The sequence below is a fragment of the Triplophysa rosa genome, unplaced genomic scaffold (genome assembly GCF_024868665.1).
Source record: "Triplophysa rosa unplaced genomic scaffold, Trosa_1v2 scaffold112_ERROPOS590841, whole genome shotgun sequence".
NCBI classification, from domain to species: domain Eukaryota; kingdom Metazoa; phylum Chordata; class Actinopteri; order Cypriniformes; family Nemacheilidae; genus Triplophysa; species Triplophysa rosa.
This window is the reverse complement of record NW_026634058.1, coordinates 9,253-26,425: the sequence shown is the minus strand read 5'-3', so window position 1 is coordinate 26,425 and position 17,173 is coordinate 9,253. Positions and strand designations below refer to the sequence as shown.

General features: G+C 39.6%; 1 protein-coding gene across 2 annotated transcripts; it reads right to left on the bottom strand.

Moving 5' to 3' along the window:
• Nucleotides 1–446: 446 nt before the first annotated feature.
• Nucleotides 447–11,831, bottom strand: bnc1 (basonuclin 1). Of its 2 annotated transcripts, XM_057326599.1 has the most exons (7): nucleotides 11,654–11,831; nucleotides 11,380–11,572; nucleotides 9,378–9,480; nucleotides 8,767–9,002; nucleotides 6,462–8,218; nucleotides 5,414–6,001; nucleotides 447–1,951 (listed from the first exon to the last, which is right to left on the bottom strand). In XM_057326599.1, the coding sequence occupies exons 2-7, from the start codon at nucleotides 11,386–11,388 to the stop codon at nucleotides 1,795–1,797; spliced, it is 2,850 nt and encodes a 949-aa protein (XP_057182582.1). In that variant the 5' UTR covers nucleotides 11,389–11,572; nucleotides 11,654–11,831; the 3' UTR covers nucleotides 447–1,794. The 2 variants fall into 2 exon arrangements, with proteins under 2 accessions (XP_057182582.1, XP_057182581.1); XM_057326598.1 differs by lacking the exon at nucleotides 11,654–11,831 and having other exon boundaries at nucleotides 11,380–11,634.
• Between the last annotated feature and the right edge of the window lie 5,342 nt (nucleotides 11,832–17,173).

Genomic DNA, 17,173 nt, shown 5'->3' with positions numbered 1-17,173 from the left:
AGTAAACTACTGCAATGGCTGTTTGAAGATACATTATAAAGAATCTATTAACGCACTTAAGTCACACAGTCTTAGATGAACAAGTGTAAATAACAGATGAACACAATAAATCTGTCAAGATTTCACCAGAGGAGAATTAAACACAAACATCAATAACATCTTCACATATTACAGACACCACTTTCACTTTATTTCTGTCATCTGTGTAAGATCTTATTGAGATTTAACTCGAGTTCATAGTGGTTCAATTATGTTTTAAGTCACCATTATGGCGATCAGTGTTTGCTTTGGTTGGACTCTTTGACTTTCTTGTAGCTTTAAAATGTACACTTATACAATAACACTGAAAGGGACTTTACAGGAACCGCAACTTTATGTTTGCTTAGTAACTGAAGATACATCTGAAAGAATTCAATCATTAAATAATAATAATATAGCATTTAAGATTTATTAAGATATGTTTGGTAAAGTGATTACATGTTATAATGGAAAGATCTCTGTCAGAAAATCTTTCTTTGCAATTGAGACACAGTTAGACACTTGACATACAAACCTCATCAATGGTGACAAACAATCATGAATGAGTTTTGTACTATGTACCCAGCATGCATTGCAGCATGAAGCTGTTCAGTTGATTGTCACCATTGTTGAGATTCATATGTGGATTGTTCATTTCTCTGTGTCCGACTCATTCTATAGGTTAATATTTTGTCTATATAGTGTGAGACCACTTTTGAAAATTGAAATACTATACATTCTTTTTACTGGTTTACATCACTTCATGGCAATAGTCCCACCACATGGTCAAATTTTGAGCAAACATGTTTAGAGCACATTTAGGAAGAGTTAGTTTTAAAAATAAGAGCTTTTGTAGATGTGTGACCTACAGCAACTAGCTGGCAACAGTGTTGCCAATATATTACTGTAGAAATAGCGTGTAAGGGCTAACCGTGTATAAACCGCCAGTGATTGACATCTACCTGATACTGCACTCATATTCATATAAAGAAGCCATGTTGACAAGTTTTTGTAAGTTAGGGCAAAATCCACAAGATTGTAGTACCTTCATTACCCTGTAAATGGCAATATTAATTATAAGATAGGTGCCATGCAAAATGTAATGTGTAACTGCATTAGTCATTACAAATGTAGTGGAGTAAAGAGTACATATACTTGTTCAAAAATGTAGTTAAGTAGAGAGTAAAAGTTGCTAATATCTTTAATACTCAGTACAACTACAAAGTAGCCAAAAAGATACTTAAGTAAAGTAACTAAGTACATTTACTCCAATACTTTACACCACTGGTTTTTTTTCACAAATTCTTACGTGTAGTATATTTTTCTGGTTTTATATCATTCTTCCTTGGTCTTTTGGTTAATTTCAATGTAATCTGGAATGATTAAATGTGTCATGTATATACTGGAAATAACCATAATATATATAATATCATATTTGATGTAGTTGCTATTCATTCAATTTTCTTTTTATGTTGAAACCAATTACAAACCTGCAGTCTATGTAGTATACATTTTACAAATGTGATGCTTGCTTTATACATTTACATTTACATGTATAGTCATTTAGCAGATGCTTTTATCCAAAGCGACGTACAAAGTAGGGGAAAAACAGTAGAAGCAATTTGTGCAACAAAATTACAACAATGCATAGGTGCAGTACAACTAGTCCCTATCACAGTATACCAAGCTAAGAATTTTTTTTGGGGGGGGGTAGGAAAACAGAAAAGAAGTAGAAAACTGTACTAATGGGTCAGATGTTGACGGAATAGATGTGTTTTAGCCGATTCTTAAAGACAGTTGCAGAATCCACTGATCTTGTGGCAAGAGGGAGATCGTTCCAGAGTCGTGGAACACATCTGGAGAAGTGCGTGACAGGGATTTTTTCCCTTTCTGGGACAGCACCGCAAGACGTTGTACTGTAGGGTTTGCAAACCTGCAGTCAAATATTACTTGTTAGTTTCATCAATGTACTTTTTAAAAATGTTGCAATAATAACATGTGTTCTATATATATATATATATATATTAGGGCTGTCAACGTTAACGCGTTAACGCATGCGATTAATTTTTTCAAATTAACGCGTGAGAAAATATTTATCGCAATTAACGCAACATCCGTTTGTTTTGACATCCTTTGTCTAGCGTTACATTATGTAATCACGCTCTTATTCGTGTACAGGCTTTTAAACCACTTAAGCGCGATTTTAAACAGTTGCTTTGACGCGTTCAATGAAGATAGACAGCTTCTAAACTGTGGGACACGGCAAAACGCAACGAGAGGTCCAGTCTGGTGTATACAGTCACGGGCTGAAGGCTGCGTCGGTGAATCTCTGTCAGACGCATCCGTGTTAAGTTCTCTTTCGTGCTTGAATGGATAAAACCACACAAGATTATGTCAGAAAGCCCGTTTTGTCTAGCATTTTCTTAAGCACAGACTTCAAAGTGTAAAATAAAATCTTAAATGAATGCAAAGTGTTGTGAAAATGGGAGTGCGGTGACGGTCAGATCTGCGTACTGAGACGGCTCTTAAAGGGGCCGCGTTCTTAAACGTGTCACTATGTTAATCAAAGAACAAAATAAAAGAAGAAATCAATGTGATTTTGTAGCTTTAATGAGAATTCTTCTGCATTTAATTTATAACTTAGCATTAAAGACTGTAAAGTGTCCTTCAATTTCTGTATATTTCCTACATGAGCTCTCAATTATACTGTTGAATGGCTATAATTCATGTTAAAATAATCAATTTAATAGAGACATCAGTTACAGTACTAATATCAAAATGTTAGCTTTCATAAAATGATGCTGTTAAAGATTAAATGTGAATTATTAAAATGTAAAAGATATTTTAAAATATAATTGTTATGTGCGATTAATCGTGATTAATCACAGAAAAAATGTGTGATTATCCGATAATTTTTTAATCGATATATATATATATATATATATATAATTTTTTGTCACTCCTGTCTATATTAATATGTATAAAAAGTGACAGACAGACAGACAGACAGACAGACAGACAGACAGACAGACAGACAGACAGATAGACAGATAGATAGATAGATAGATAGATAGATAGATAGATAGATAGATAGATAGATAGATAGATAGATAGATAGATAGATAGATAGATAGATAGATAGATAGATAGATGGATATAGATGTTAACATTCTTAGGTGTTGGGAAATATGCACAACATTTTATACAATTTACTGAGACAATTTAAGTGAAATTTTTGAATATTTTTTGACAATTTTGAACAATTGTTTATTAACATATACCAAAAAAATGTATAAAACATGAATGAAGTGATTCTGGGTTTGACCAATATTATAACCTTGTTTGCCGTGCTAAACAAAAAACATTGAAATCAATATAAATGGGATTATTTCTATTCAAACTAGTTTTTGGTCTAAAAGGTTTGTTTGAGCATGTGTAGGTCTTACTGAACTCCTTATGCAACTTTAGCTTTCATTAACAATAGCCAATCATAATTAGCATATTCTGCAAAACATGGTACATAAGGACGAAGGCATTCCAAGTACATTTGTTTGACCAAACTAACTCACCATGTGCTTTATATAGCAAAGCAACATCATATTAAACTAGTGAACATGTGTTACAAAATGTTAGACGGTCACACTTAAACTATTAACACATTTACGTTTAGTAAAGGGTTCGATTTTTTTCGTTGTTTTGCAAATTGTCATGCTGGGGCCACACCAAAATATTTTTTTAAATCTTATAAGAGTTTTAAATGGTGAGAGACCACAAACATGAGGAGAAAAAATCTTAGATTTAATCATTTTGCTCCCATAATGTGTGGTGCGCTGTGATGTGACAAAGAAAGCACACCACACACCAACATATTTTCAATCAGAGCCCTGACTGTGAACACAGGAAATCTCGAGATTTCAGAATAAGTTATTTATTATTTCACTATAAGCTTTGTTTATTATATATGTGTTCAATATAAACAAACGTGTACATATAACCTTTTATGTAATATTAAAAATATTATTCATCGTTGAGAAATTGCTCAAGCAGCGTCGTCTAAAGCATTTAAGGTGGCACAGCACTAAATATAATTGCAACTCAAATATTGTTGTATTTATGTCTTCACAGTAATTTAAAAAGAATATTAATACAGTTTTGTAAAAAATAGCTGCTGACATTATCACCCGAAAGAGTCTTCTGGCTCCACTAGACCTATTTTTTCTGTTCCACCTTAAAGCATCCGCACACTCGGACTCCAACCACTACCGTCACTTGCACATAGCCTGGTTTTTATTGAAATGATTCGTAATTGCGATGATAGTGTTTGTAATGCTTTTGACAGAAAATTGACAGAATAAAGAAAAGGGTTTGTTGAAGTGATAACTACGGTTGTTATACTTCTGTCAGCTGGCTTTCTAATGGGGTATTGTTTTGTTCCACGTGACAATCAGCAGAGTTCTTGTGCATTTGTCCTCAGGGTTTCCCCCACACATCAGGATTTCTGATCGTAAATATTCAACATGTTGAATATTTAAGATTCACGATCGGGGCAGCTCCGATGTTCTTCCGATCAGGTTCATTCACTCTTACCACACATCACACCACAGGGAAATCTGATAAGATCATCTTTAGAGCCGTTTAAGATCATCGGGACTTTACCTAGGACTGTCAAGAGGTGAGAAATCAGCCCGATTATCTTTTGGTGTGGCCCCAGCATTAGTTTATGAATCTTTGGTCTCCACAAGAATAATTATAGCTAAATAAACACAATAACTTACTCAATAGGAACAAAAAACAACAGTAACAATATAGAAGGGCTTGTCTGATTCTTTTGTAATAAAAAACCTGAACATCAAGCAAACACAAGTATGCTACTACAAGAAAATGTACTGCAGGACACGATGAGTCAAATTACTTTCACTCACCAATGCTATGTAATGCTCTATCAAAGGTCTTATGTGTGTGCTTAGTGAATAAGTGCAGAGAAGAAATACAATAATGAGCGAGGGACTTTTAACAGCAATGAATGTTTTCAAGCATCTCTTAAAAAGATGATCATAATTCAGTATGTGCAGAACAATTACCATCATCATTTACATCTTTGTGTTTACAGACCTGTGACAAACATTGTGGAAATCATTTTTCAGTCATATTTCTTGCTCTATAAAAATGAATAAATACAGTGAAAGGATTGTAAGTAGTTTGTAAGAGGAAAACCACATCTCAAGATTACAAAGGTTTTTAATATAAATATTAATGTTTCTTTCCAGTTGTGTCCAGTACTCTTAAATGTGCAGTATACAGTACTGAATGCTGTTGATAGAAGTGAATCCTTGACTGTATATTAGGGTGTTTGTGGTTTTGTGTGTTTTTGTGTGTGAAAATGTGCTTGTCTTACTCCTGATTGAAGGTGTTTGCTGCGAGGTTCCGATGTAGATTTGGATTCTGACTATGTCGGTTGCGGCTTCTAACAGAGGAAAATGTTGTGTTGCATCCTGGAACTTTACACTTGTGGAGAAGTCGAAGGTGAACTGTTTTGTAATGAGCCCTGAATGTACCTTTGTTGCTGTAAACTTTCTGACAAAGATGACAGGTTATAGGTGATGAGCCATGAGACTGATGACTGAGGCAGGGCAGAGATTCAGACGCTTGAGCGATCAGCCCATCACAGCTCTCGTCGCTGTCGTCCAGGGGGAGCCCTTCCTCACTGCCTATATCTGAGTCCCAGGAAAAGTGAGTGCTTCCTCTGGTGCTTAAATCTAATACAGCTTCATCCTCCAGAGCGCCCTCTGCTGAATCTACTTCTCTCACCAGTGCTTTACTCATGGGGAACACCAGGCCTGTACGGTTGCTTCCTTTAAGAATGGCCGACATCTGGCTCAGAGTCTCTTTGTCAAGGAAGTCTAGATGATCTCTGCGGAAAGATGATGCTCCTGAATGATCTTTGGTCAACAGCCTGTGGTGCAGATTCAGGTTTGCACTGTGTCTAGAAAAAAACGTTAAAAAGTTTGAAAAAGGCCGACATGCATTTCTTTGTAGCATGTTTTTATGTATTGAAGCAACGTACGTATTTGTTTTGCGTTTACACAACCACCTATTTTACAATGTATGTACACAGATTCTAATGCAGTAATATAGTAAGGGTTAGGTAACTCCACCCAGCTCACCTTATGCATACTGTGTGTTTGCGTGTGTGCATGTGGTTTTGAGCTGTGTATTAAAAATGCAGCCACATTGTCATTTATCTCAAAGGCATGAAGCATAAATTAAAACAGACATTTCTGAACCTTTGGCCCCACATGATTTTGCATGTAGTTGTAGATATATTCCTTTTAAATGAGTGCTCTGTGTGCTAGTTGGCTAATCCATCTAACAGTTGTTTTTACTGAAGACAAAATAACTACTGGTAGTAAACTACAACTTTATTTTCACTGTAACCATCTTACCGATCTCTACTGCGTCGAGAAGGAAATGCAGCATTGCAGCCATCCACAGTGCACATGTGCATCTCTTTCAAGTGCACGTTTCTGTAATGCATTTTCACACTGTAAGGGTTTTTGAATGTCTTGTTGCAGATCTCACACGGGTGAGACTGTTCTACTCTATCATCTGAGCAGAAGGTCTCGGGGTCACTACAGCTGTCTATACAGTGTTCACCATGGCTTACAGTGAAATTGCTTGGCTGGCTGCAGGGTCGGTCTGGCTGTGAACTACATGGTGGTTCTTCACATTTTGGGGATTTCTCTGTGGAGTTGTGAGTCTTTTTCAAATTTATGAGAGAAGACGATGACGAGATGATGTAACTGTCCTCGTGAGTGAGAAATGCATCCAGTTCTGTGTTCTGTGCTTTGGGGATGGATCTAAGGGGTGCGGATCGGTTAATAGTTTCACAGTCCACAGGTTCGCCCTGTGTTTCACAACCCATGCTAACACCATTACAATTTTCTGTTTCTGTAAAGGGACTAAGGGCTGGACTTTCCTCCGACGACACATCCTCTGCTGCTAGTTCATCCTTCTCTATCTTTATCGGCATGCTGGACTTTCTCGACTTCTTCTTAGGTGCTGGCTCTGAGCTCATCTCCATGTGACAGGCGTTGGTGGCCACAGACGAGGACACATATGGGAGTGATGGCAGGTTGCCCGGCGTGTGAGCCAGTTCCGCTGGTGTCACCAGGCTGCGGTAAAATGGAAGCACAGGCTGCACAGTCTTGAGGTTGGGGAAGAGGATTCCGCTCTGGCTGATGCCGGAGAAAGAGCTGTGCACTTTGGGCTCTGGGTTGCGCATTACAAAACTAGAGACTGTCCCCTGGCTCTCTGGGCCAGAAGTAAACTCCCTCTTGTCATTGTCAGCCTCCTCCTCCTGCCCCGGGCTCAGGTCACCCCGCAGGTCCTTGTCTCGATTATTGCGGTTCATTGGCATGTGGAGCCGTGGATTTGGATTTGCGCTGTGTCTGTTCCGACTGCGCAAAGAGCTGAACACCATGTTACAGCCTTCAATGGTGCATTTGTGTTTGATCTTCAGGTGAACGGCATTGTAGTGTATCTTCAATGTGCCTTTATCATAGAAGGTTTTTTCACAGGCACTGCAGAATACACGACCTTTCTTCATGGTTCCACTCTTCTCTGCATACCTCATCTTGTTCTCTGGGGACATCTGTGTGGTTTCAGAAGTGATGGAGGGTGTGCAGGGGGTGGAGGGCGAGGAGTTTCCACTCACATTGAACTCTTCCAATTCCATTTTTGTAGATTCTGTGTCCATCATCACCTCTGCTCTGATGGGCCCAGCATTGAACGGAGCAACGGCGTCAAGGCTTATTTCTGTTGTCTCGTGTTTGGTTTGTGCCTCCTGGCAGCTGGAATCAGTGGCCGAGCTCAAGAATGGTGCAGGAACAGAATTCAGCAGTGGTAGCATAAGGGTCATACTGTTCACTAGCGTCTCGAAGTGGTGTCCGTTGCTACAGCCGGGTGCTTCGGCTTTAGCTGGGAGCCGCACAGAACTCTGCATGCTGCTTTCGATGAAACTGCGGATGTCAGAATTGGTTCTGGTGGTTGGTACGACAACTGCCTGTCCCTCCTTATCCTGCAGAGCCATCAGCTCCACAATGGATTTCGTCTCTCCAAAACGCAGGAACTGCTGCAGCGTTACGATCTCCTCTTCAAAGGTCATTATGGCCCAGCGGTCCAATACCTTTCCGGCCACATCCTACACACACACAAAATGATATAGCTTACATTATGAATATTAAACGGACAGTTTTTGCATTTGGACCCTAAAATACGTTACTCGTGACAGACTGACAGAGTTGCTAAACAACAAGTCATCCGTACATCTAATGCATGTGGACTTAAGAGCTCTAATTACTGCAGCACAGTGACTCATTTCTCTTCATTTAGATGATGCGGGTTTCCCTGTCGGAGTGGGAGGGGAGGGAGGAGATCAGAGAGGAGCTGGGTGAGTCTTTCAGTCCGCCTGTAATCATTCTTGAGTGCCAGCAGGCTTTGAAAGTCCTACAGCAGCTTCATGTTGTAACCAGAATTAATATTTCATCATACAGCATTCATCTGGCACTTCAACTTTACATTCTTCACCAGAGGAACTACCATGAACCTGAATACTTAATAAGCAAACAGAACGAAAAAATCCTGGTGGGTCATAGTGGCCTTTGGAGGAGAAGTGTGCAGCGTAGGTCATTAATTACCATCTCATGTCGAAATATGTTTACCTGTTAATGGAACTGATGAGGGGCTCACCTGCAACACATAGCCACGAATATAGTCCTGCAGAGTCCAGTCCAGCGCGTTCAGTATCTGAATGACCTCCTCCTGCTTAAGAACGCTGAAAAGTCTGTCCAACAAGATCTTCAGTCGCACTGGAATTGCTTGAGTCCCATAAAGCATCAAACTGCAGATATCGAACACCACGTTGGAGTGAACAATCTCCACCTGGCTTCCCTGATACATGTGATGAACCTTTAATTTACTAAGAGCTGTGAAACAAACAGAAGTAATCGTGTGATATGTTTTTTTTAAAGATGTTGTATATGTATTTCAATGTCAACTTTCTGTACAATGTTTGGGCATGTTTCCATGATTACAAACAATGTTGTAATGGGATCACAGTGTACATAAAAATAATTAAAAACTGCCATCAGTAACCTTAATCCATTTTTTTTGTGTCGGAAAGGCTATGTTAGGAATCTGTATTTTTTTTAGAAATTAAAGTGTTACAATTAAAAGTATTTAGAGGGCCAATGATTAGTGAGAGAGAAAACCGACAGCGCTGTGACAATAGAAAGTGTTAGAATGTGTTTAAAAATAAAAGAAGTTTTTGTGGTAAATGTAACACTGGACGTGAAACTCACCGTGGGCGACCCAGCCATGCTTACAATGTTCACAAAGTCTGCGTCTCAGTTTACCTGGTTTGAAACTGTCGCAGTTGCAGTTCACAACCGTGCAGCAAATAGCCTGTCCAAAACACACAATCATTATAAAATGATATTGAGACAAATTCAGTTTTCTCACTGCTAGAACACATATGTACAATATACATAACATATATATATATATATATATATACATACATATGGGATCCAAAAGCCAGAGAGTATTTTTAGTTAGTTTTGGGGTTAGACAAAAATCGCGACAACATATTTATAAATATGTCGTGTTAAGTCTCTGACCTTATTAACGTATTTGGACACATTCTCTAGATGTGTGGAAAATTCTGGAAAATTACATTCTGCTGGAGAACATGGATAATCAATTCCATTTCAATTGAAGCATTTTAATTCGGTTTTTAAAATTAAATTACATGAAATTATATTAACACATAGATATTACACAGAAACCTTAATGATGATGAAACCATAGAAATCAACAGAATTTAAACAGAACTAAATGTTAAAAAAAGGAAAAGAAAGAAACTATAGTCCAGATCTTATTTTTCCTTTTAGAAGCGGTTGCTATTGCTGTAATTTAAATGATTTGACAAGGAAAGCACTAAACTGTAGTTGGCTACTTACACAAATAAAAAAGCAAGGTCTCTGAAAATTCACATTAAAACTTCCAGTGTTATGAATTTATGTTGCATTTATATTTTATTTTTACAGTACAAAACATTGTTCACAATAACAGAAAACATCAAACAATTTTGTTTCTAAACAGAAATGATTATTTGTCTTTTTTAACTTTTTGGCTGATTTGTTGCTGTATTTTTCAAGGTATGTAATACCCAACAAATTAAATTGAATTAGATTTCATTTTGAACAAACATCAGATCTAATGCAGGATTTTCAGATCAGATTTTTTCACACATACATAAAATTTAGAAATTCAAACATTAATTTCTTGGTAACTGTGAAAATATCTTTGAAGTTTTAAGTAATGAAATGCTCAAAATATCTGCAAAAATATTGTGAATGCTATTACCATAAAGTGTCATATCCACATAAACTCATTGTTATTAAAATAAATCATTTAAGTTCAATTTGCTGCCAGAAGTACAATGTGGAAATAAGAGCAATATTGTTGATATTAATATAAATACCAGGAATAATTTCATGTCATTAGATATCACAGTTCAGGCCTGTAGCACCAAACAGCAGTGACAGATTATCATGAGTATAATGAACCACGCAAATAAACAAATACACATGCACATGTACACACCCGCTACACACACAAACAAAGGATTCACGGCCCAGGGCCATTAACTCTGTTTGCCCGCCCAGAAACAGAGTCTTAGTCCCACTGCGAGACACAAGCTCTTCACCGTTGGGACAGAGAGCTTGAGAATACTTTGACTGCCAGGAAGTGAAATTGCTTTAGTGGAATTTGTTGTCCATTAACAAACATCTTCCATTGAGTCTTTATGAATATGTCCTTCACTTCAAAAGAAACACTGATAGGCTTTTCTTAATATCCCGTTTGTGTTTTCTTTTCTTTCCTTTCGTTTTTTGCTCACACACACGTATACTCAGCATGGCTAATTGTTGCATTATGGCCGTAACAGACCTATACTCCTGTCTTGAATTACATCCCACTGGGCAACCAGACGACACATTTTAATTCCAAAATAAAGTTCCTCTAAGAATATCTAATGGGCAAATTAATACAATCACTGAAATGAACGTTTTAACACCATTTTTGAAAAATGCCACTTCATAAATAACTTCATATTTCTACATTTTGTCTATGAGTTAAGCTACATGAAAGTTTCTCAAAATGATATACGCGCAGCGCAGAGCAAAGCAGTTCATGAAATTAACAACTTTTAAAGGAGGTTTTCTCTAACTTTTCAAGTGTCTCTTATTAACAAACAATCTACCTCTCATGTTCTTATTTAATGTAAAGGAAAGTTCTTACCTCAGACATTTTGATCAGACTGAAGTTCCTGAGCAGTTAGCCATTCCAGCGGAATCTCCTGTCTGTACAAGTTCTACTGCGAGAGACCCATCACTCACACACACTCACACACTCACGCAGACACGCACACACACACACACACACACACACTTTCTCCTGCAATCGACAGACGCACTGCTGTGTGTCCACAGGCCTGTGTGTGTGAGTGAGTGTCCGGGATGAGTGTGTGCCGGGCGCTGGAGAGAGGAATGAGACCCTCCCACCCGCCTCTCACCTTAGGAGCTCTAACACACACACACCCCTCCCCCACCGGGTGGCGGGCCAGTCCCCTCACAGCTGGCTGGAAGAGGGCATGACACGTGTCTCACACAGAGATTTGATCAAAAGGAATCACAAAAGCTAGAAGCTCCTAATGCAGTCAGGAGAGACAGTCTCTCTAGCTCACCTCTCTCTCCCAGCAGTTGAGTAATGCATTAAATCAATGCAGCCCAGCACAAGACACACTCAGGCACTGAATAGTGTGTGTCTGATCAAATCCTGCAAAGCCGTTTGCTCGCCACAGTCTTGTATCTTGTATTAAAAGAACTTGTCTTGTGTTTTTCATAGGTCTTCTTCAAATACAGACACTTGGATTTCATTTTTTCTAAATACTTGTTTGTCTTTTCTGAATCTGCTCAAGCATCAACCACGTAAAGCCATTGAAATGAATTTCTATAGCACCTTACTGAAGTGCTTTTCGGTCACTGTGTTAAGAAATGCAATGTGTGTGGAAATAAACCATTGTCTCTATGGTGCTGATGAGGTGGTATTAAATGAAAAACTTTTTAATACATCAATTACACAGCAGGTAAAAACATGCTGCGTGTTTAATCCATTACCGAGCAGGTTTTAACAGGTTTTTGCCTGTTTAGCTCTCAGAGATATGAACATCACTGCTCCGTGACTGCAAATTTACAAGCAAAACGACAGGAGCTGTTACTGTGTAACTAATAAAGCTTGAAATATTCAGTTAAATCTGTATTACTTACAGGAGATCAAAGCTTTATTTGTAAGAGGCAAATTTTATGAAGTCACACATGGGAAGTTCTCGCTCATCCAGGGAGACCCAGAGGATGCTTATCAAATCAACATGCGGAAATTGGCTGGATTGCAGCGCTGCTGTTTGTAAGATTTGAAGCTTTTTAAAAGGCAGAATCCGTTTCGCTGGTTCTTCAGCCCCAGGCTGTGGTCTGCAGTCTGACACTGAGCGCTGGTTCATACTGGTAGATTCTTGTTCGCGAACTGGGACACACGCATGCACTTCTGCAATCAATTCTCTACTGGTTGTTGTTGATTTAATTGTAATAATATTATGTGTTTTTAATATTAGGCTGTAAATGTAGACAGATACAAAGGGGAAATTAGAATAACTGCTCACTGTTCGTCTCTATTTTTTAATTCACACGAAGGAACTTATTAGTTATATCCGTTTTATTTAGATAAATATATACAGTATGTATAAAGAGCTTAGGGGTGTTTAAGGGATTTTGGTGTTGTGTTAAAATATATAAAATATAGAGCACTTCTGCACCTAACTCAACAAAGCATGTGAAATAAGTTTTTGGATGAATAGTACTTTAATGAGGATCATTTTAATCCAAAACGATACGAGTAAAAGCTTTGTGCCTGCAGAGAGTACTTCAAAAAACTGCTGAGAGCGGCTTCTATCTCATAGTGCCTCTAAAAATATTGTCTTTGAACAAGCTGTAGGCCATGTCAGCCATGAGAAGTCCTCATATTCTAACCTAACATTCAGAGAGATGTTACGTCAGATGGTTGTGGAGGAGCAAGGTGACTTCTGACCTCTCTCATCTCTCTGCTCACAGAGGAACAGAAATGGGCTCCAGGCGAAGCACTGACAGATGTGTGTAGAGACAGAACCCCAAACCTTAATGCAAACCCCAACTCTAAGAGAATGCTTTCATTAAGATCAACAGTACATTGTGTGTGCGTGCGTGCGTGCGTGCGTGCGTGTGTGCGTGTGCGCGTGTGCGCGTGTGCGCGTGTGCGTGTGTGCGTGTGTGTGTCAGGTTGCTAGAGAGAATTAATAAAATGTAGCACATATCAGGTCCAGTCTAAAGTGTGTGTGTGTGTTTGTGTCTCATCACCAGTCTGCTATTGATCAGTTCAGTCCACATTAAGGAGAGATGCTTTTATGATAATCTGCTGTTGTCTATGTAATAGCTACATTAGACACGCTGCTGCACATCGGACACCTGTTTGGTCTCTTTAGAATTACCGTTTGCATTACAACACAGTTTAATGGCCTTTTAAAAGGGGAGGGGGGTGGAAAACTTTCCAGAAGTTAGAGAGCACTTCAGAAAGCCATCAGTAGATGAATGATAGAGTGATAGATGAACCATCACAGTGTAGGTGGGACACATGCGCTGCCAAAAGCACACAGACAATACTTACGCTGTCTTTCTTCCATGATTTCATTTGTCAACGTTACAACTAGAATTGAAACTCTGTGCTCGTAAACAATGAACCGATTTCTATACTATAAAACAAAAAATACAAGCAGAATATATAAACCTACATATCACAAGTATGTTTAAAGAGAGAAAGAATAAAAAGAGATCTTGTGTCTGATCTTGAGTTGTAGAGAAAATATAGGGAAAAGATGTGAGAAAAGAGAGAGAAATTGAGAAATGGAAATAGGCACCTGGACTCCATCAGTTTCAGCAGTGTAAATATCCTCTGCATTCCTGCTGCCATGCTGGCCTGAGAGGTCAGAGGTCATGATGACAAACGCATGACCCAGGAGCCCTGTGAAGAAGCTTCTGGAATCTTTCAGCAGGGACAGCGTTCAGTATTACCAGGCAAACACTGCACACCCATGCGCCCAGCGGTGCACGCGCACACACACACGCACACACACACACACACACACACACCAGTCATTGTCGCTATCACTCACAATCCACCCTCTTACATGTCTGCCTTTCACACACACCAAAACAACGTATAAAAAATGTATACAAGTACAGTGAGTGTATTTAACACATTTAATACAAGTGGGTGCATTGATGTGCAGCTGGCCTGAAAACAGTGTTATATCATCCACCTATAGCCTTAAATGCCATAACTCATAAATGATGAGCTGTTGTGTGACAAAACATTTTTTTCGAACAAAATCTAGATGATGACAAAAACCTGACCAGCAGGTGTAACCCATCACACACACATAGGATCAGGGTAGATTGCAGGGTGCCTTTATAAAAGTGTGTGGACGTGGGCTGCTTTATGTCAGTATGGGGGCGTATTTGGTGTTTCGTGCCTCTGTCCTCTAGACTCTTCATTAAACTCACTTCACTGCTTGATTCTCCTGTAACACTCGTGACCCTTTTCCTCCCTCCACCTGCTGACACACACTACGAGAGAGACAATCTTCACAAAGTGTGCGTGCGTGCGTGCGTGCGTGCGTGTGCGTGCGTGTGTGTGCGTGTGTGTGCGTGTGTGTGTGTGCATGCGTGTGTGCGTGCGTGCGTGTGTGTGTGCGCGCGCGTGTGTGTGTGCGCGAGTGAGAGACGAAAGGATGTAGATTATGTGGAAGAATCTACATTGACTCTTCTCTCTTCTCTACACAGTTAGGGTTTGTTTTTTCTGTCCAGTTTGTGGTTCCGGTCTTCTATAAATGCAGAAACAGTAGAAACATTTTAAGGGGTTTTGTAGAAGCTGAAGACACAACGCTGGGTTATCTGTGGTGGTTATCTGTTGATCACAAACGCAGGCATGCGCAGCCCCAGGCAGCTGATGTATGTTGGGGCTTGCAGGTGTGAAAGTTGCTCTCTGTCGTGAGATGTCCATGTCATTATTCAACATACAACTGTTTTCTCGTAAAAACCTTCCCTTCGCTTTTGTCACGACCAATTAGCTGCACGCACACGGCCATCAAAAGATTGCACACTTTGTGTGTGACGTTTGCCTTTAAGAGCTGAGGGGGTGACAGAGAGGGCGAGGAGTGTCGGGGTGGAATTAGAAAAGCATGTGGTGTCTGAATTAACTGTGAGACAAATTCACATGCTTCCTGCCACACTGCAGATGCCACAGCAGACTCCATCACACACACACACACACACACACACATGCCTCCCATGAGACATGATTCACCTGAAGGAGCCAAGCGCTGCCAGATGTGTGTGTGTGTGTGGTTGTGAAACAGCCAGGAAGCCACGGACACACACGCACAAAGTCATATAGCAACCCACATTCACACAAACTAACCCTGTCTCACTGACACTGTACGCAGCATATGCTTTCAGTCAAGGGTGGAAAACGCAGGCACCAGCACATGCCAAAAGTCTTTCAAGCATCAGACTGCAGCTTAGTGCACTGATCCCGCTAGTCAGCAGATACATGTCACCGTCCAACAAGTCAAGGCTGGTTTAACTATAAAACAGCTTAGGGACCTTGTCCAGACACCCAACCCTGGCTAACAAAATACACCTCTCTATATCACTCCCAGAATGCAACACTCAAGACGAGAGAAGATTTCATGTGTCCCACCTGAACAAGTACTGAAAGACAAAAGAATCAACCGGAAGTTTGGAGGACATTTGTAGATTTAAATGAGTGGGAAATTAAGGCAGGCAGGGGTGTAGATCGGGTGCAGCATCACACTCGCTGGTGCCTCTCAGATGGACAAGAAGTGCAGGAGCTGGAATGTCGATGTTGCACAATGAGTTGATTGTTTAGCGGTGATACGTGTCTGAGCCAAAGACACACCTGCCCAAACGCTGCCGCAGCTCTGACACAACTAGAGCAACGTCTATCAGCAGTCTCACACACACAAAAGCCATTTACTCCGATACTAATGTCCCACCCTGAGGATTTTCCAAGATCCCGCTCGTGTCTGCATAAAAAATCTTTGAGCTCGAGAACAGTTACGATCGCTCATCATTCTCACAACGCTCTCTTTGTTTACTGCATCATACAGAACGTAAACACACACACACACACACTGTAAAACTTTTCATCTCACTGTACACAGTTTTCACATGAAAGCGTACCAGCGCGGTCTGGAAAAGAATCCTACATTCAGAATACAAGTCTGTTTGTTGTTTTTCACTTTTCATGCAAACATGATTCATAAGTGAGTGTAGAAATGTTTCACTCTAATGAAAACTGGTCAAGACAAAAGTAAAAAACCTTAAATATGTATGCCAAAGGCTGTGAGCTGTGGACAAGATCTTCAGCACATCATCACATCTACACAAGTCTCTCATGTACAGCGATATAGAAGTGATTCTAAACTCTCAAGGTGACGTTCTAAAGTTTGAGATACAGAATATGACTGAATCTGTGCTGTCGAAATGTTCTGCCTGAGACCAAGGTTCCAGCATTTATTGTGTTTATTGTCAGAAAATAGATGTTGGTTAAAGCGGCATGCAGTATCTCTGAGGAGGAAAGCTCTCTCTCTTTTCTTCTGTCAGATGAGCTGAAAGAAAATCAATACACTCTAGTGTAGTGCCTGTGATAGCATTGCTAATCTGGAGTTAGCATTAATCTTTCACACACTCAGAGAGCTTCCTTCTCCCAGCCAAACAGAAAAACTTAAGTCAGCCTGCAACATTACCAAAACTACGTTTGTGTTCTATCATAATCACTTATTTCTGATCGAATATAAAAAAAATCAATATAAATGGACTTCAGGATTGTGTTTGTGTGTTCATGTTTGTATATCCCGGTGGGGACCTAAACCTGAATGCACACCAACACATGGGGACTCGTGTCACCGTGGGGACCAAAATTG

Bases quoted from the DNA above. Each gene is read 5' to 3' on its own strand.
- bnc1 (XM_057326599.1), bottom strand. The intron at 6,002-6,461 runs GTAAGATGGTTA...GTTTTTTTCTAG, and splicing joins TCTCGACGCAGTAGAGATCG to ACACAGTGCAAACCTGAATC. The intron at 1,952-5,413 runs GTAAGACAAGCA...ATTTGACTGCAG, and splicing joins GCAAACACCTTCAATCAGGA to GTTTGCAAACCCTACAGTAC.